This window comes from Bolinopsis microptera, chromosome 11 (assembly GCF_026151205.1).
Source record: "Bolinopsis microptera isolate Bmic1 chromosome 11, MBARI_Bmic_1.0, whole genome shotgun sequence".
In the NCBI taxonomy this organism is placed as follows: Eukaryota; Metazoa; Ctenophora; class Tentaculata; order Lobata; family Bolinopsidae; genus Bolinopsis; species Bolinopsis microptera.
Genome location: NC_087082.1, coordinates 4355196 through 4375004, shown reverse-complemented (window position 1 = coordinate 4375004; position 19809 = coordinate 4355196). Strand labels below are relative to the sequence as shown.

The window sequence follows — 19809 nt, the reverse complement described above, 5'->3', positions numbered from 1 at the left end:
TGATTTTGTGCAGAAGGAGGTCCCTACATACAGTGTCAAAGGCCTTTCTTAGATCAACAAAGCATGCATAGAGACGAGCTTTTTTAACCTTGGTATATTTGTCAATGACTGTCTTAAGGGTAAAAACGTGGTCATTTGTTTGAGCACCCTTCGAGAACCCTAGTTGTTCTTTTGGGTCAGGGCAGTAGAGCTTTTTGAAGTGCAGGAGACGCTCAAGTAAGATGCTAGAGAACAGTTTACCCATACAGCTACCAACAGCTATTGCTCTGTAGTTGTCCGGGCTGAAAGGGTTGCCAGACTTGTAAATAGGAGTAATGATGCTGGTGTGCCATGGATAGTAACCGGAGACCAGTGAGTGGTTGAAGTTTTTGAGGATGGCTTTGAGACAAAGCGGAGTTACGCTCTGAAGCATCTCGTTGGATATCAAGTCGTTTGAGCAACTTTTACCTTTTTTGAGATTTTTGATGGCAGAGGTCACTTCAGATTCTGACATGAGCTTATTTAGGATATCCAGATCTGGTGGTTCAGGGTAATGTTTGTGATTGTGGTGAGTGAGATCTGGCTCCTGGTCTGGTTTTTTATAAAGGGATGCAAAGAAGTCATGGAAGCTAGCTAAATCAAATTTGTCAAGTAAGGGGCTAGTGTCATGTTCTTGTTTAAGCCGTTTAAATTTTTTCCAGTCGAGTATGTGACCTTCTTCTATAGCTTCATTTAATTTCTTAAGGAAAGCTACTTTCTTACTGTTTACAAAATTGCTATGCTTGTTGCGTTGCTTAAAATATTCTAGTCTGAGGATACTGTTACAGTGCTTACTACCAAGCCGATTTGCTAGCCTATTAAGGTTCCGCCGCGAGGAGTTGACTTGTGGGTCGAACCATTTTTTACGGGCAGAATTTTTGGGAGGCTTTTTCACTTTTAAGGCTATATCAGCAGCACTGTGGAGACATTTTATGACTGCATCGTTCAGTTCGTGATTGCCCTCCAGAGTACTGCTAAATTCATTTGTCACAATGCTTTCCAGATTGTTGATAATTTCGGGCGAGGTAAGGGCTTTTTTAAATAGTGAATGGGAGGTGTTGCTGTCCCACTTATAGCCACAAGGAAAGTTAGAAAAGTCTGGGAGCTGGAAATTTGCGACAAATGGTTCAAATGTAGTGAGTTTCAAGACTAATGGACAATGATCAGAGTATGATGTAAACTCTTTTACTTGGAGAGAGTTTACATGATCTCTTGCCCATGAGGTGATTACAAAATAGTCAACCACACTGCTTCCATTGTATTTGTGACAGGTCATTTTTCCAGTGGTGTCCCCAAGGGTACGACCATTAAGAATTTTGAGTTGGTTATTGATAACCATGTCAAGGAAGTGTTGGCAGTGGGGTTCAGATATTGTAAGGTCAGAATTGTTTCTTGGTTCTTCTATGTCGTGCTCGAGTCCAATGTCGTTATAGATGAGGACATATTTTTGACATAATATAGAATGAATATTAAAGCTAGTTCGTTTTTAATTGCAACTCAATACAACCTTTTTCTAGGTGGTCTACACTCATTAAATGTATAGAATAATAAACAATAGTGAATAACTGTCCTAGTAATTTTATGAATAAGTTTAACTATGTATCAGGAGGCAGTGGAATTAGTGAGAATTGATCTATTTCACACTAAAACTTCTATTATCTCGGAGCAAAGTATAAATTGTATGGTAAATAACTAACCTCTAACCAACTCATTCTTATAGCCACAGCGATGTTTACGAAAGTGGTAGCAGTACTCCTGTTTGTTGCGGTCTTATCGCAGGAGGCAGAGGAGGAACCTTTCAAACTTCCGTCTCTGAAAGGAAATGCATTCTTTGCAGATCCTTTTGCTAATTTCGAGGGCATTGGCTCAATATGGGGTTTATCATCATCCTCTAAAGGTGAGTGTTGGAAATTGTCTTGCTCGATTGAGCTGATACCGACTTAGTCAGTTTGATTAAAAATGTTATTAGTTCTAAGAATTTGGGCCAACTTAGATCCTCAAATCATGCACATTATCGTTTCAATTAGTAATTACTACAGGGTTTCCAACCAAAACACCACGTCCGCGTCACCTTGTGATTCTTGTTAATTATCCGTCACATTCAGCTAACCTGTCACCTGGTAGTCACATGTCACCCTCAAATATATAACCCAGGCCTTGCAACCATGTACCATAGGTCACTAATACGATACTGAAAAAACCTTTGGAATATCCTGTAAAAATTAATGACTTGTATGTACCTGGACCATTATATTATTCTAAACACAATCGTGTTTCAGGTGACGGAAGTAAGTTCGATGGTCGATGGGCCATTGAGGGTAACTCAGCTAACCCTAAAGATTTGGGACTAGTAGCTAAAGACAAAGCCAAACATCATGCTATCTCAGCTAAGATGAACAAGAAAGTAGACTTCACGGAACTTCACGATTCACAGAAACAGTTTGTCGTGCAGTACGAGGTTAAATATCAAGACACAATGGAATGTGGTGGATCTTACCTCAAGTTGGCTGCCGAAGTAGACGAGGAGTTCTCATCAGATACTTTCAATGATAAAACCCTTTACTCCATCATGTTTGGGCCTGACAAGTGTGGACTTGAAAGCAGGATTCATTTCATCGTCAACTACAAGAACCCCGTCACTGGAGCAGTTGAAGAGAAACACGCCAAGGCATCTTCAGACTTCAAGGAAATATTCGGTGATAACAAATCCCATCTTTTAACTCTCGTTGTCGACTTTGATGGCTCTTTCGAGATATTTGTAGACCAAAACTCCGTAAACAAAGGATCTATGCTGACTGACATGACCCCTGCCATCAACCCTCCATCTGAGATTGACGACCCATCTGACTCCAAACCTTCTGACTGGGATGATAAGGAAAAGATCCCCGACCCAATGGCAACAAAACCTGAGGACTGGGATGAGGATGCTCCCAAGTTTATTGAAGACGAGGAGGCCACAATGCCGGATAACTGGCTGGAAGATGAGGTTGAGCAGGTACCCGACCCAGACGCAGTAAAACCAGAGGATTGGGATGACGAGGAGGACGGTGAATGGGAAGCTCCCATTGTTGAGAACCCTAAATGTGAGGCTGGTAACTGTGGTCCCTGGACTCGTCCTCAGAAACCTAACCCTGAATACAAGGGCTCATGGGCTCCTCCTCTCATTGACAACCCTAACTACAGTGGTGTCTGGTCTCCCAAGAAGATTGCCAACCCTGATTATTATGAAGACAAGACCCCATTTGCCTCTCTGATGCCAATCACAGCTGTAGGTATTGAGATGTGGACCATGACTAAAGACATCATGTTTGACAACATAATTTTGACCGACAGCAAGTCAGTAGCTGACGAGTGGGCTGGAGAAAGCTGGAACAAGAAAGCTCTGATTGAAAAACTGGCTGCTCCTGGAGACAGCCCAATGGATCAGTTCCTTGTCTTTGCCGGAGAGAACCCTTGGATCTGGATCCTTCTAGCTGCAGCAGTGATCCTGCCTGTAGTACTCTACTTTTACTGCAGCGGGGGATCTCCTGCACCTGCTGACGATGGAGCTGAAGCTAAGAAAACTGACAAAGTGACTCCTGATGACGAAGAGAAAGAAGATGAGGGCGAGGAAGAAGAGAAGGAAGCAAGTGGAGAACAGAAAGAAGAAGAAGAAGATATGCCTGAGTTAGAGGAGACAGAGAAAGAGGCGGAAGAGGAAGCTGCCGAAGAAGAAGAAGCAGAAGAAGAGGAGGCTGCCGAAGAGGAGGCAGCTGAGGAGAAAGAGGAAGCTCCTGTCAAACGAAGAACAAGGAAAGCTGACTGAAATTAGTACCGTCATGTTTAGAGTCAGAATCAGCTCTGATTTAAAGAAATCTGTAAGATCCTTTTAAAGTTGACATCCCTTTTCCGACCTATTCAATTTGAGTAACATTTATCCCATTTACCCTATATCAAATTATTTATACTTGCAGACAAGTATTATGGTATACAACTGTTTTATTTACGATGTTTGTTGTTGTTAAGTGGTGCTTATGGTTAATATTTGATAATATTTTAAGTACGAAGATTTTTTTGACGACATCAATTTTCAAATGAGCATAATTTCAACTTTAAGGGGTTCTGTCTTTCAGTTTTGCTGGCCAAACTAAACATATATTTATTTGATTTTCTACGTAGGTAGTAAATTATGAAAATTATTTTAGGATAGTCGCTCTATTCGTATTGATATTTTGCTAAAACACGCTTTCACAATGTATTGCTTTAAGAAAATAAAAAAGACATGTTAAATTGGCTAGAAGATTTCTTCTCTTTCAGTTTTTGACACACTCGAAAGTTGAAGTTGTATTTGAATTGTAACATGCGAATTTTGAGTCGCCTTGGTGTTTGATTCTTCCTTGTTAATGTTGAAGTATGTTCTTACGTATGATAAATATTATATGAAAAAAAGAGTGTTTATATTTTTATTTAAAAGGGCGTAAATATGATCATTGAGAAGTACTCTATCCCAAATTCTGGCAAAAAGACAAAATTTGTTACAGCTCAGCACTCCATAATAACTTACTTATCATCAATGTAGACTCATTGAATGATGTTGGAACAACAATTAAAAAAAACCCACGTGATATTCATAAGCATTTCATTGACAAAACATGTTCTAAAGGATTTGATATGGTGTTCCCTTATCAAAGAAACTATCAGCAGTCTACTGGCTGGCCTACTATAAACGATACAACATGTCCTAAGGGCGAATGGAAATACGTGGATAGGTGGGGAAAGAAACCTAAGGTTAACTGGGTACGTATCACTGACGATGAAAGTTTATTTATGTTTTATTGCTGAATGAAATTTTTACTCCTGTCCAGTCTCTTTTCGTATCGCGACCTCCTAGTTTTAGCTGAATTGAAGAATAAAATTCCTTTCAGATAGCAAATCTTACTGTCGGGTGGATTCCATTGCTTGCTATTGCTACATACTACTGCACTTATCGCTGGAATGGTGAGTAAATTCTTTGAGATACATTTGAATCGATTTGACCTTAGCAGCGAACAGTTCCTCCACAAAAGCAAATATGACGTAGCAGGACCATTAAGCCCGGTCACAATTCGTTACTAGTTTTTAGGAAGGCGCAATCCCACAGTAACATTCAAAGCACAGTGGAGTTTGCGCGCGGCGCGCTTTTTTTCTGGAAATTTCATCGGTATCGACCAATAGGATGTCTCCAAGTATTTTATCGCTTCGGTACACGGAAGATGGTGCACAAACATTTAATGTAAACCGTTTCCCACACCTCACCTCCAGGATACGTAAACCATTATTACAACCCCTGTTAAAAATTTCCTCGAAGCCTAATTGACGTAATTGGATCATGTTAGTTGTCACTTTAGGTACACAATCACACTTGGAAGAACATTTTCTGGTAACGGTATGGAGCTGATTCATAGTCCGCTTTCAAACAACTTTCTGGATTCAAATTAACATTTGGTTTTTGCAGTGATAAGAGAAGAAGAGAGGGCAGTTTTAGCAGCACACTTCGCTCAAAACCCCAGTGACAGGTTGGTGATGTTAAGTTAATTGTTTGAATGTAGCCGTTCTAACATAAGAACAGTGCTGTAAATTTATGTCAATTAAAGATGCTATAAGATAATAACCGTCCTAGTGAGTTCTTGAAGTTTGTTCAGTGTTCACAGGGATTCTTATGTATTATCCCGTTTTGAAACCCAAGAAGTAAATTTGTTTATCTGCTTTAATAGCTTGTATTTTCAGTGAACTCGAAGCCGATATAGACGATATCTATCAAACTTACAAAAAGTCCACGTTAGCACAGAACTCTAAGGCATCAAAGTTTAGAGAATTCGTCAGCCAGTTCAAAACGCACAAGGAAAAGATGGGTTATACAAAGACAGATATAATGAGGATATTCAAAGACGATTGATAGAATCTGTGTACATAACTACCTTGCGATAATGGGTTGAACCATATCGAAGGGATTATTGATTATAATGATATCAAAAGGTCTGGACTGTTTAAATCCGCCTACTAATAAGTATCCAGTGTCGTCCTGACAAAGACTCGACAGACAATTGGCTTGGCAGTCGTTCCGTCAATCGGAAAACCGGACGCTTGGAAGCTGTTCGGCATTGTTGCACAAGAGAACAAGTCAATTTTGATAGTTTTTCATGTTTTGTTATTTGTGTATAGTTTATTTTTAATTTATTGAACTTTTTAAAACCTTCTTCTTCATTGTTCATAATAAAAATGTAACACGATTCAGTTTAAGAAACCGGGTACGAAACTGTGAAGTGGTCAACAACTTTACAAAAGCTTTGCCGTTTCCTATTAAACATTATTGGCAAAGAAGCAGTGTTCTTATCGTATGAGATACAAGATGATATAATCTATTGTAAAACATAGCACATCGTAAGAAACGACATTTGAGCAGTAATCTATATATTATAGTAATGTAATAGGGCACTTGGCTGGGCAGTGCAAGTGGACGGCAGTGTGCGTTTCCCAAGACATCCAATCTGAAGTTTGTGGTGCGAAGCTTTTTGTTCTATGGTTTGCTGTTGAGAGATTTCAATCCCTTGTAGTATATGGTTTCCCGGTATACTGTATAGTACTGATCGACATGGACAACTTATGTATGATATGCTGTATGCACGGCTTCGTGCTTGTCAGAATTTAATTGCCCATGCCGGCCGACGTCCAGCGGAGGGGTACATGCGAAGCCGTATAAATTTCTTGCGTGTATTAAATTTAATGCAAAGGGTGCGATAAATCATCCAATTGGTTATTATACCAGAAAACATCTATTATGGCAAGTTGTAGAAGAAAAATACGGTAAGCAAGTCAAGTACAAATAATTGAGCTGAGTAAGTTTTATAAAATACGGATAAAAAGTAATCAAGATTGCTATACTTTGTCACCCCTTGCAACCCCCTTTGTTAATTATAACTCGTCAAGAAATGATTTTCATGATACGTAATAGTTGACACACGCTGTAACCCCTTTTGATCGGGCGTGCACGCTTTGCACGTGCACGAGAGGTTAATACAACGTGTAGAAACGTAATAGCTGTCTTATTCGAATTCGAAATCAGCGTAAAAATACATTGGTATCCGTATAGCTTACTTTTACAATCCTACAGCTTACTCATGCATAATAAAAACGTATAAGCATCTACATGCTACACAGAACGGTCGAAATCTAATCGTGCTCAAAATAATGCCTTAAAGTTAAACTATTAGTATTAAACTATATAAACTACCTTATAGTTATAATAACAGTTTATAAGATCGTAGCATGAAATTACGAGTTTGAAAGGGTTGGTAACTTCAAGTAAGAAGTATTAAAAATAAAATAAAGTTACCCGTAGTCGTTACTGGGCCGCGCTCAGCCTGTCATTCCGCCAAATCTTTATTCAGGCTATTATGTTAATGAACATAATAGCCTGGGGTCCTCAGGTAACCGTAGTCGTACTATACTGTGGCCGTGGCCCTTGTAACTTTTTTGCGCGCCGCGCAATTTAAAAACTTTACTTGCCGGTTCCGTTTCACGACAATTAGTGGTAAGCTTAATTTATTTTCGCGTTGGATCATTTCCAACGTCGCGCGCATGCACGCGGTTACCTGTCATGTTTCAAACGTTATCCTCAGTTAGGCTTGTGAGTCGCAATAACGACCTAATATGACCGATTACTTTCTGCTTTGTGCTTCTGTTTCATCAGTCAAAAAACAATATATACATAACACATTTTGCACAGTTAGGTCAACTTCAATCTTTTAATCTTTCCCGACCATGGTCTATCAGCCTTCGCACGTTCGTCGTTCTGTAGAGCATACAGTGCCATGCACATTTAATGATATGTTCTTGTAGTGCTGAAATTTGCCATTATGTGTTATGATTCATCACAAATGTGATGAATACATAAATGATATTCAGACATAGTAGGATGTTGTGAGCGGAATTGAAGTTTGATCGTTCACGCACAAAGTCGAAGACGTAACGTCAAATTGTTCGCTTTTGTCTCCAATCTTGTCATTGGTGTGATGATCGACTATCGTTATTGCGTGAACGATCAAACTTCCGCTTACAACAACCTACTAGTACTATTATTTGTGCATTCTATAGATAATATCCCTGCAATTGAATATGTTTGCATGCTGATTTTTAATTGTTACTCTATCCAGGAGATCAACACGTGTAGAAATGATACTATGAAAATGACCTAACTGAGTTCGAGACTTTACCCCTTTACCGATCCCTACCCATCAAAATAAAATTGTGAGTAAACAGGACTCGCAATGAACATACAAAATAAAGATGAAAAATGATTTTTCCTGATCCAGTTCAATGTTATCAAGGCATCTTAACTCTTAAGAGTATATGTTATATATTACAAACATATGGCAACTCTATTATAAGGTAGACATTGTCTATTTTTATTATACATTGTATTTTTATTGATCATAATTATTGTCATTGGTCATAATTACGTCTCCGGGCCCTTTACCTTTCCCTTGTTCGTAGCAAATTCGAAAATTGCTCCATAATCTGGCGCCCTTGTAATAAATCACTTAGTGATAAATTAGAAAGTCTCCAAAAGAGAGGTATTAAATGGATTTTATCTGAAGAAGGCCGCAGCTACCCACCTGAGCAATATGTCAAAAAGTGCAAGCTTGTCGACATTCTCCCTTTACCTCAAAAGTTTGACTTAAATGATCTTATTTTTTTCCACAAAGTTTTAAACAGTTTAATTCCTGTATCGCTGCCTCACTATCTCTCTTTATATCATGGCACTTCTCGACTAAGACGTTGCCACCTCGACAGGCTGTCTATTGTGTCATCAAGTTAAGTCAGTTTTTCAATAAGTTTTGGATTTGAATTAATTTTATGTATTGGGTCCAAGTAATTGCAGACTGCAAACATAGTTCACTATGTGTTTACCGTGTTTGGGTACCAATCTTATTTTACAGATGGGGGCAATATTTTGAACGATTCTATTTTATATTCATTTATTGCTGTACTCTGTAAAATTTGAAAAGTATTTAATAGAAAACCTGAACAATCCAGCACTGAATCAACTTAGTCCGTTTATGTAATTTTTAGGGTAATTGTGAGTTTTGCTTGTTGAACAAATTTTGACATTCGAAAAGAATCCTCAGAATCAATTGAAAAATGAAGACTCCATCTCCAACGAAGCACTCGTCCAACATGTCTCCGAGATGTTCTCCAACTTCTCCGGATAAGGGCACCATCAGACGTCCAGGCATGAAGTCTCCACCGATGAAATTCAGTCAACCCATGAGGTCCCCCAACCTTCAAAATCCGGTAATGTGCACTCAAATGTCAAAGAAAACCTTTCTTTTCTTGTCAGACTGTTTTTATTTTGTAGCTTATACGGTGTCTCGTGTGTAGTAAAGTTAACCGGACTTTATTTTTCATTATAAAGGGTACGTACTACGTCTACAAAATTCTAATTAGGAAAAGATAACACTTTGTATCAAATGTATCGAGTACTAAATAGTCAACTCGAAACCGTCTTACCATCATTACTGTCTCCTTGAAAATGTATACAATGCTTTCAGTTGACGGTAATGGGACATTCCATGATAAATCGCAGTGGAGATCAAGAGGGTGAACTTAATCTTGATTTACGGCTCATCACTGGGCGCATGGCTCAGACTCTTCACAGTTACGAGGATATCGCCGCCAAACTATATTTAGAACACATTAACGAAGTCGAAGATCATTTGGATGAAATTGATAGTCCTATACTGAAAGTTCAGATCAAGAGCGTGCTTGAAGATTATAAGGTCAGGATCTTCTAAAAGTATATGTTTCCCAATTAAATTCGTCCACCAAGTAAAATCACGTATAATTACTTTATCAAGATTTCACATGTTTTAGACAACCTTCCCCCAGCCCCCTACGTCAGCGTTTGTAAGTTAACACATATCTGATCATAGTCTAGCTATTGTGTAAAAATTATAGCATAGTTAACCCCAAAACTATTCACAATATTATTATCATTTGTCCTTTATTCACAGAGACTGGCAATAGAACGTGAAAACATACTTTCTACTCTAGAAAAGTGGTTCGATAACTGCACAGACGAATTCATGGATGAGCTGGAGGAGTTGGAGTCATCATTAGATTTAGAAGGAGGAGATAGTCTCTCTGGTCACATCGAACAGGCAAAAGATATCATATCTAAGATTAAATTTATCAATCATAAGATAGTGGACTTTCAAAACAATGGCATGTCCACCCAAAAACTTATCGCACAAAAGAAAAATTTAGAAAGCGAGTTAATGAAAAAGAAAATAATCGTGGATAATACCCAGAACGGTACTGAGGTACTTGCTGTTTGGAGAAATCGGATCGATAATGTGGTGAACATGATAAAAGATAGTGAGGCCTCTGAGATCGAAAAAGCGTTGTTGGATATGCAACTGGCTGAAGCAGTTGAACACATCAACTCGCATATCATTGCACTGGAGAGAACCACAAAACGCACTGGAGTACTATTCAGAAATGTGAAAGAATTAGAGGCTGTTAATGACGAACTCGCTAACGAAAACAGCTTTTTAAAGCAGAGGCTTTCAAAATTGGATAAGCAATTTAAGGAATCAATGCATAAAAAGGTTCAAAAGTTGGACAAGGCTCTAGATGAACTAGGTGATGTTAAGCATCTCCAGAACAATGGACATGGTGCTAACAGTGACGATATCAACCGACAATTAAGGCGGGGCGGGATCTCATTGGAGATGGAGCTGATAGATAACTATCAGGAGAAAATCCATGTCCTCGACGGTGAAAACAAGGATTTAATCGCCAAGCTAGATAATCTTGAGTTGGAAAATGAAGAATATAAAGAAGAATTAACATCCTTGGAATCAAAATATAAAAGCGCGATAAAAGACCAGGAGAATATGAAAAACACGGAAATTGCTTCACACCACCCTTTAGTCAAACTCGACACTGATGATACGTATTCTCTTGGTGGATTGTCCTCAACTCTTTTTGGGGACAGCAACTCATACAATAATAAGGGTAGTACTGCAGAAGGTAAGCGGAGGAATACAATCGATGATAAGAGAAGGGGATCGGCCATGGTTTCCATGATAACGATGCAAGATGGCAAGGAATTGGATAATTTTAAAAAGGAAAACGATTGTTTAAAAGCACAATTGAATAAAACAAAAAATTCACTTAATACTGTCAGAAGACAATCAGTGAGGCCTAGGATGTCTACAAAAAACACTCAGACCATAATGATAATTTCATCCAGCGAAGGTGAAGACAGTGAAGAAAGTTCAAATGATGAATCTCCAAAAGAAGATCAGCAAAAAACAGAGGTTGTTGAAGAAGAGGTTATATCACAAGAGGAAATTATTCCCCCCAAGGCAGTCAAACGTAAGACAAAAAAGAAAGTATCGAAATTGGTAAAAGAAAAGCAGGAAGACGAATTTGATCAGCCACCAAATACTGATTCCTCTGAGCTTTCTGAGGAGGAAGATGCAGTCGAGGATGATGAAGGTCCCAAGATTACCCAGGAAGAAATCGATAAACGAAAACAGCATCGAGCAGATTCTATGGTGGCAAGTCTGAAATCTTTTGTGAGGAAAAAGGATCGTGAGAAATTAAGAGCAGAAAGAATGAAGAATAAAGATAAGGGTGCCAATGAACCCAAGCCACCTTCGGAAAATAAAATTGAGTCGCCGCCTGAGGAATCGTCCGAATCCGACTCTGAAATGGAAATAGAAGAGAAGGCTCAAACACCAGCTGATCTTGCAGCTGAAAGAAAAGCTAAGCAGAAAAAGAAAAAGGTTAAGAAGCCAAAGCGACGGGTTAAGTTTAAGGAAGCTGTCAATGAAGAGCCAGAACCACCTAGTTTTAAACGGGTAAATTTTGTTTTATATACGATTACTACACAACTAAATCGTGCAGGATTTAAATTAATCAATTTAATGTTCAAGCTGATTTAGGTTTGGTTGAGAAAAAAACGGTGCGAACGCCAAGCACCCAAGCTTTTAGCTTATCCACCGCTGTTTGTAAGTGATTCTAACTTGTTCTCTTAAATTTACATTTAAAAAAGTTCTGTTCAGGTTTCAACACCCAATGTCATAGAAGAAGATCCAGTAAATACATTGACAAAGATTAAGGAAGAAATAAAGGAGTTCCTGTCATATGGAAATAAGTTTATGAATGATATTCATCGATGTTTGATGGTGAGTGACACAATGACTTGCTCAAATAGTAACAATCGACTTCAGTTAAATTCAAAAAGATTTTGAGCTAAAAGTTGAATTTCCAGAATCTTTGCATTAACTGCTAATCTTGATATAATATTTCAGGAAACTGCTGATGCCGACATAGCTTCGACCATGAACCAATACTCTGAAATGGAGCAAAAGGTACACATTCAGACTTTTTATTTTGAAATGTCAAGCAATTATTGAGCAGACTCCTTATCCGACAAGGTTTTAAAACCTTATCGACTACTAATTACTCTTCAGCAGATATTATAGTGTATGTTCCCGTACTAACAAAAGATTTATATGTACTAAAGAATTACGTCCATAATCAAGCTTTATGACCACACTCAGGATTTGTGCTGGAGCTCATAATATATTTCTAAATTGTGATTGATAATATGACCGATAATGTTAAAATAATTGCAAAAGTGCAGATACAGCCATCACAGTGCGTGTGAAGATCTTTGACATAATGCAGCTTGATTGGATGAAGTTTTATCTATGTTGAATCGTTCGTGCTTTATTTTCTTGTCGTTTTAACATTCCTGTCCTAAATTCAAATGTTGTCGCTGATAAATCTTGAATTTCCTAAGACACAGTCAGACAAAACAAATGTCTGTGAAATTGAAAAAGTTCAGAGTACCTTCAAAATGTGTCCTACTTTCAGAATTCATCCTAAGGTAGGCCTCTTCCCATACTTACCCGGGCACTAAGCAGAACACCAGAACACGGGTGTTGTGGGATAGTGTGATTGTCCGACTGGGAAATCGGAGATCAAAAAGTTCAAAAAAGGTCACGCCGACCCGGCCCTGAGTATTTGACAATTTAAACCCTCTACAAATTGAAATATACTTGGATACTGCACTGGTCGGGATTGTAAGCCATATTTTCAGGCATTTTTCTATTGCTTGACAGGAAAATATGACTTACCTCCCCAGTCGCCACCAGTCAGCAAGTCTATGATTTCATATACAAATAAAGTTCAGTTCTGAAAAGTAGCAGATTTTACCATCGATTCGTTTACAGGTTATAGGACTGGAGACCTCTCTTGACATCATGTTATACGGAGTCGACCTGGGGATGTACCTGGTAACCCCGACCCAGGCTCGACCGGAATACTCTCCTCTACCCTTCGAGAACAAGTTATACTTCCAAGAGAACTTGTCAAAGTACCTTCGGGAAAAATATCCTCAACTTAATGTCAGCGCCATGAAGGTCAGTTTACTTAGTCGTTATATAGGGTTGTGTAGTGCACGGTGACCCTATCTTCAATGTTCCAATAAAAAATATGATCCACAAGTTCAATTTTATCTCTTTTTAGTTTTCATTAAAAGGTTAAACGAAAATATCGTTTTGACTATTGAGTATTGGTGTGCTGTTTAGATGTTTCAATTTCATGCAGTTTTATATTACAATATTGCAAGCTAAGATCACACAAATATAGATCGAAGAGCTAGATATGATAATAATATGAGGAGTCTCTCAGCGCCGGGGCATGCATGAATCATGAATATCACAATTTTAATAACATCACGTAAGGGCCAGGCATAATTATTTTAATTCTAATAACATTACCATGAGACATAATGGCCTATTTTGCTCTGTAACCACATTTAAAGATGATTTCCCACGGTTCGAGCATGTATTTGTTGATTCTGATGATTGGATAAAGATATTAAAGTCATGGGTTCAGCAGGTGTTTAAAACTTGCTTTTTTGCTTTTTCATCAGAAACTTTACTTTTAATTTGTGTCTCGGCGCTGTACTGTAATTTAACGTTTTGCCAAATCAAGAAAATCATGGATACATGATTGATATACTGTTGTAATTACAGAAGAGTTTCATGCTCGATTTGAAAATTATGCTTCATTTCTTGAATATGTTGTAAATGGTAGTAATTATCATATTATCATAATACTTTACAATTCTTAGTGAATTGTCTCATGTTATTTTGCTCTATGTGTTACTGTTAAGTGGTAGGTGTACATTTGTCTTGACTTTCACATTTTAAACTCTTATTTTATGCTTATATGCGGCTCGCTCGTAAGCGTTAGCAAAGCAATATTAGCCTGTTTCTAGTAAATGTTAATTGGATTCCTGTCTTATCAGCTTCAGATATGTAATGCTCTCAAAAACATTTTAACTGACAGGCTCAATGATCCAAATTAAGGTTCCGAGTTACAAATTGATCGTTTTCTGAATACTTGTTTAATGTTTATGATAATGTTATTTAAATTTCTGCGGCGGTGTTTCTGTCGCTGCTTGAACTGGCATTCAGATAACGTTTTTGTCACTCGTTATTCCAGTGTTACGCTTGTCTTCCAATATTCCATTTCAGTTGTTCGACCCTGAGTTGGATCCAGTGAAATCCCTCCTTCCAGAAACTTCAATGCCACAAAACCGTATCTCCACGCTTCCAGGTGCCCAACCTTACCCAGAGTTAACCAACCAACAAATCGGATCGTTCAATAACTTTATGATGCCTTTGACTACCACGCCGGAGCCAATCGCCAGGACATCTCCAAGGAAAATTTCCCGGAAGAAAACAAAACCCATCAAGTAAGTTTTGTAGCAGGTAACCTTATGATTTACCCATTACATTAGAAAATGCAGGTTCGTATGTCATTGTTTATATTTCGAGGAACGCGAACGTAGTGGGTTTTTAGAATTCCTGCATATGAAATGAAGTTTCACCTCAACAAATCATTTTTAGGAGAGAGATGCCGATAGGAAAAATAGAAGAAGTGATAGCAAATCTGCGGTTAGGTGCCCTGTCTGCTGGCAAGAAAAAGAATGATATAATAGCAGATGATCGGTCCTTCACTGAGATAGTTGATCAAGTTATGCCCAAGGAGGTCAGCCTTAGCTCGTATTCATTGTTAGATTTTTGATAAAAACAAGAGTGACCTGATTTTAAGGTATTTTATAACTCTGTTAAACACATATAATATGTTGTAACTTCATCAGTGCTGTTGCCATTGCAGATAAAATTAGAGTACCTGAAGTTGATACAGCCGACGCATGACACTATGGGAAAGAAGCAGTACATAAACAAAGTGAAGCGAGGGGTAATGAAAGTCAAGGATTTGTTGGATCTGATAAATCTGAACAGTAATCAGGGGGTGATAAAGGGTCTTCCGAGCAACTCACTTGGACAGCCCAGGTTGGCAATTTAAAGGAGATGACTCCTTCATAAAGTTTAAAAACTAAGATCTTGATTTTAATGTTAGTTTATAGCAAGAAGACTTTAATTCATTGATCACTATAAATGTTAAAAATTTCCGATATATCGCTTGCTATTACTATTAGAGATGCTGATAAGGGGTCGTTCACATATTACGTAATCAGCCGAGGGGGGATGGGGGGGGGGGGTCCAATGATTACGCTAGTGTAATTTTGACACAAAAGCTATGTGTAAAACTGATTACAGAGGGGGGAAGGGGGGGGGGTTACAAATTGGCTGAAAAGTGATTACGTAGTATGTGAAGGGTCCCTAATTTGACTCCAATTTCAACTTTTAGGACTCGACAAACAAAAGTTCATCAAACGAACCTAGAAGTCGGTGATATACTCGGACCTGGCTCTCCTCTCGCAACCACAAAGCATTATGCACCTGAGAACATCCGATACAAAAACAAAATGGCACGTCACGACGAACGGGTGAGTACGCTTTATTCTAGATTGTTCTGAACTTCTAAATTCCTATCGAGAAAATCAACCGTTGTAAATTGTATAAATTGTTATGGGACACCGAGTGAAGAACATTGTTCCCTTTGATGAGAGAAAATTAAACAAATATCGCAGCTTCCGGAGCACAAAACGTTTTAAAACCTGTTGATGAAGTTGGGGACTAAAAATTATCTTATGACTATCGTCAACACGCAGCAAACAGGATTTGCTTGTTGCTAATGCTTATAAGTTAATCAATCATTAGCTTACTACATTAAACTTTTAAATATCAGCCGGTGTCCGATCATAATAAATATTCGAGAAATCAGCTGGTTTAATCATCGCTATCATTCCATTTGTTTGGTGTAGGTTCGAGCTTCTCTAGAGGACTATAACGTTACGTCTGTCGACGATTTGAAGGGGTCTGGCTCTTTGACAGTTATGGAAGTTCCACTAACCTCTAAAACTCTGTACTCTAAGAGATCAAATGAGAAAAAACAGGAAGGATCCAAAGTTGAACTGAATCCAAGTGTTGCTAAAGAAGAAATGTAAGTGGTATCGAAATCATGTTTAAGAGGACTGTAAACACTGTAAACACTAAACAGTTGCGAAAATATTTTTGATATCTTCAGAAGCTTTTTTTTTTCTATCTATGATTCCTCCAGATCTAATAGTAATAATATGAGATTGAGCTCAATAACGGGCGAGATGCCGAGATGATATTAATATAGATTCATAAAGCCTACCGCCGATTTATCATAGACAACAACATGATATCATATGCTGTTTTGAGTTAATCGTCACTAAATAATTTTCAGGTTCGATCTATCGAAAAGTAATACTAACATAGACCAATGGGTGGTTCTTGGTGAACCTGAGAAACGATCATTTCTGCCAATCGTTACGCAGAACTTGATTCCACATTTCGAGACAAAGAAAAACCCTCCTAGTGCTCGACAGAACTACTCGAAGAAACTTGCACCAAATCTTAGCCATCATTCATATTTGGACAAAAATGCTCCAAAACTTTCAGATCTCCTTAACATTGAATTCGAGAAGCCAAAACGATCGGCCATTGGAAAACTACCAAAAATTGACGACCACCGTCAGATTGATCAAAATCAATCCTTTCCATGACCATAAAAAGGGCCGGCGGGGGTCTAAAAAACAAAAAAGAAGGGTCATCTCTATTTCTTTTAACTGGATTATTTCTCGAAACTTTGTTGTAAAATTTATTGATTTATTGTCAGTCAAGAATTGCATTGTAATCCACATTATCAGCAGTTCAATAAATGCTGATTTCGATATTTTAAATCCATGTGATCATCTACAGTTACCGGATTTTCAACTTGATTTTAGATTTTCTTTATTTTTCAGAGTTGACAGAGATTGTTTCGGCCGTAAATTATATATGGGCTCTTTTCGGAAGTTGATATTATCTGATTTGTGAGTTTTATAAACTTTCTAATTTATTGGATAGTTGAATTTTCCATCGATTAAATATACGGAAGATAAATCACTTTACACTGTACTATCTCGTGACTAAATTTAAGTTAAAATTAAACATGTCCTCTCATGGCTCTGACGAATGATTCAAAACCCTCTGCCTTGATCCCAACCCTATTAGTATTTATACCCTCACCCTAACCCAATTCCTTACTCAAGCATTTGCTTTAAAATCCAGATTTAATTCGCCGATAATTACTTATAACTCGTCAGGGAAACATTTTAACCCAGATGTCATGTGGGGTGATTTGGAATCTATCACTAATCACTATGTTAAATAATTTATAATAGTAATACTAATAGTAGTACATCGATTAACCAGGACGATTTGAGATTTCAACTGCAACTTCCCTTTTAGAAAATCTTTCAGTGTAGAGTGATTTAGCACGCTCGAAAATATATTGCTTTCATTGTTGATGTGTAAAACAAAACTTCGTTTTGACTTTGTCAATTGGTAAAAATTAATTACATACATTGTTTGGGGAAAGTAAAATATACATGATCTACAGCTGGTAATCAGTAAATCGGGGTTTTACTTTTGAACCCCAGTCGGATTACATGGTTTCTCTCTCACTGAGAAACTGTCTCTGTGACTGTCCGCACATGACAGTAATCAGTCCACTATTACTGTGCGGACAGAAACCATGTGATCCGACTGCAGTACTGGTTCCCGAATCCCGATAATATTAATATGGGGTAATGGTCCACAAGCACCTAAATAAGAAGAGTTATGAGCCTTATTGCTTAAATTATTTACTGCTTATATTAAAAACTTGCTTCACCATTCATAATTGCTTGCCGTATTTCAAATATTCAGGTGATATCAACAATCCACCTAAAACTTTACAAATTTCCCCACAATTTTAGGAATAGGGGAGAAAGTGATCAGGGATGAGTTACGGTAAATCAGGGTTTAATAATCAATCTCGTAGCTGCTTGTCGTTAATTGTATAGCATATAATAGTGAAAGGAGATGGTTTATCATTTATGCATCGTTAATTACCAAGATATGCAATATCATGGCACTTTATCGGTCCTCAAGCGCGCGAACGCGCAGTATAATTGTTACCAATGTAAATATGTTATAAGGTCCTTCTTTCACAATTATGTATATTGCATAATGCGCGTGCGGTTAAGTCTGACATTTGTTTTAGTCTCAATTAGAAAACATGTTTTCAATTCCATTCTCCAAAATGGAAACACAAATATGGGCTTACTCGAACTACAAAATTCTTAAATAACATTCTTAAGATTCAGATGATAATCAGTGGTCCCCTGAACAATAAAGTCCCTCCAAATCAACACCTAACCCGCTAAACCATACAAATTCGTAATTAACGGAAACACCAAAATCAAAATCGCAGCGTATAATGTATATATACGTACTTTGTCGGCCGTGCTTTGACCGCTAAATATCACTAATATCTTCGTAAATCTGTTCGCTGTAAAGATTCTCCCCCATTTGTGCAGCTGGCGACGTAACACAGCAGCAATCCTCATCCTCCGTCAACTCTCCTTCATCCTCATTTACTACCTCTTGCTCACCTAGTCTCCCCCTCAAATCATTAAAGCCCACATCCACTTGAATCCCCTCCTGCACTGTTCCTTTTACACTCAATTTACACGTCAGACCCTTGAGAAGCTGCTTCAAAACATCTCGCTTTGAGTACCCGAAGAAAAGCAGAACCGAAGTTAACACCGCACCAAAGTAACTGGCAGAGGAAGATTCCGCAACTTTGTTCATGCCAACAGCTTGCTCTGCAACAACTACTTCACCATCATCCCCTGACCAGTAACAAAACCCCAGCAGAACCTTGAACCCTTCTGGACACTTATTACAGTGAACCCCATCTCCGAACAAGTGCTCAGGACACTGGATACAGGTGTGATTCTCCCAGTACTCCCCTAAAGTACACCTGTAGCAGTACTCCGAGCCGGGGGTAGCTGCTTTGAAGTGAGGACACTGAGTGCAGTTTAGGGCTCCAAACTGGCTGTAGTGGTTCTCCGGACAGATCTCACAGAAGTCGTGAAGAGTGGTGATTGTGTGGTTGTGTGTGGTGTGGTTACTAACAGTTTGGTTACTAACAGTTTGGTTACTAACAGTTTGGTTACTAACAGTGTGGTTACTAACAGCGTGGTTCTGCTCCACCCACCTGTACCCAGGTTCACAGTTACACCGTGAGGAGTTGGAGGGCGAGGTGGAGTGATCAGGACACTTCGTGCATTGTGTGCTGTTTACTTTGCTGTAGTAGCCAGGTACACAATCTGTGCAAAATCCTGCCTGCTCCCCTGGCAAAAGTCCTCCATTCACGGGCCACTCCTGGTTTATGGGTCCCTCTCGGTTAAGATGCTTCACCTTCTCTCTTGACAAGTTG

At 38.4% G+C, this 19809-nt stretch overlaps 3 protein-coding genes across 3 annotated transcripts; all 3 read left to right on the top strand.

The window, feature by feature from the left end:
- The first annotated feature begins 1729 nt into the window (after window positions 1-1729).
- Window positions 1730-4358, top strand: LOC134823389 (calnexin-like). Its single transcript, XM_063834846.1, has 2 exons — window positions 1730-1915; window positions 2298-4358. The coding sequence occupies exons 1-2, from the start codon at window positions 1747-1749 to the stop codon at window positions 3821-3823; spliced, it is 1695 nt and encodes a 564-aa protein (XP_063690916.1). The 5' UTR covers window positions 1730-1746; the 3' UTR covers window positions 3824-4358.
- Window positions 4359-4664: 306 nt separating this feature from the next.
- LOC134823390 (uncharacterized) lies at window positions 4665-6224 on the top strand. Its single transcript, XM_063834847.1, has 4 exons — window positions 4665-4794; window positions 4923-4995; window positions 5492-5552; window positions 5764-6224. Exons 1-4 carry the CDS (start codon window positions 4669-4671, stop codon window positions 5930-5932), a joined length of 429 nt encoding a protein of 142 aa, XP_063690917.1. The 5' UTR covers window positions 4665-4668; the 3' UTR covers window positions 5933-6224.
- Window positions 6225-8188: 1964 nt separating this feature from the next.
- LOC134823379 (uncharacterized) lies at window positions 8189-17492 on the top strand. Its single transcript, XM_063834833.1, has 13 exons — window positions 8189-8283; window positions 9156-9330; window positions 9588-9815; window positions 10050-11906; window positions 12111-12233; window positions 12360-12419; window positions 13287-13475; window positions 14598-14818; window positions 14973-15114; window positions 15244-15422; window positions 15781-15919; window positions 16298-16476; window positions 16747-17492. The coding sequence occupies exons 2-13, from the start codon at window positions 9178-9180 to the stop codon at window positions 17063-17065; spliced, it is 3789 nt and encodes a 1262-aa protein (XP_063690903.1). The 5' UTR covers window positions 8189-8283; window positions 9156-9177; the 3' UTR covers window positions 17066-17492.
- Window positions 17493-19809: the final 2317 nt, after the last annotated feature.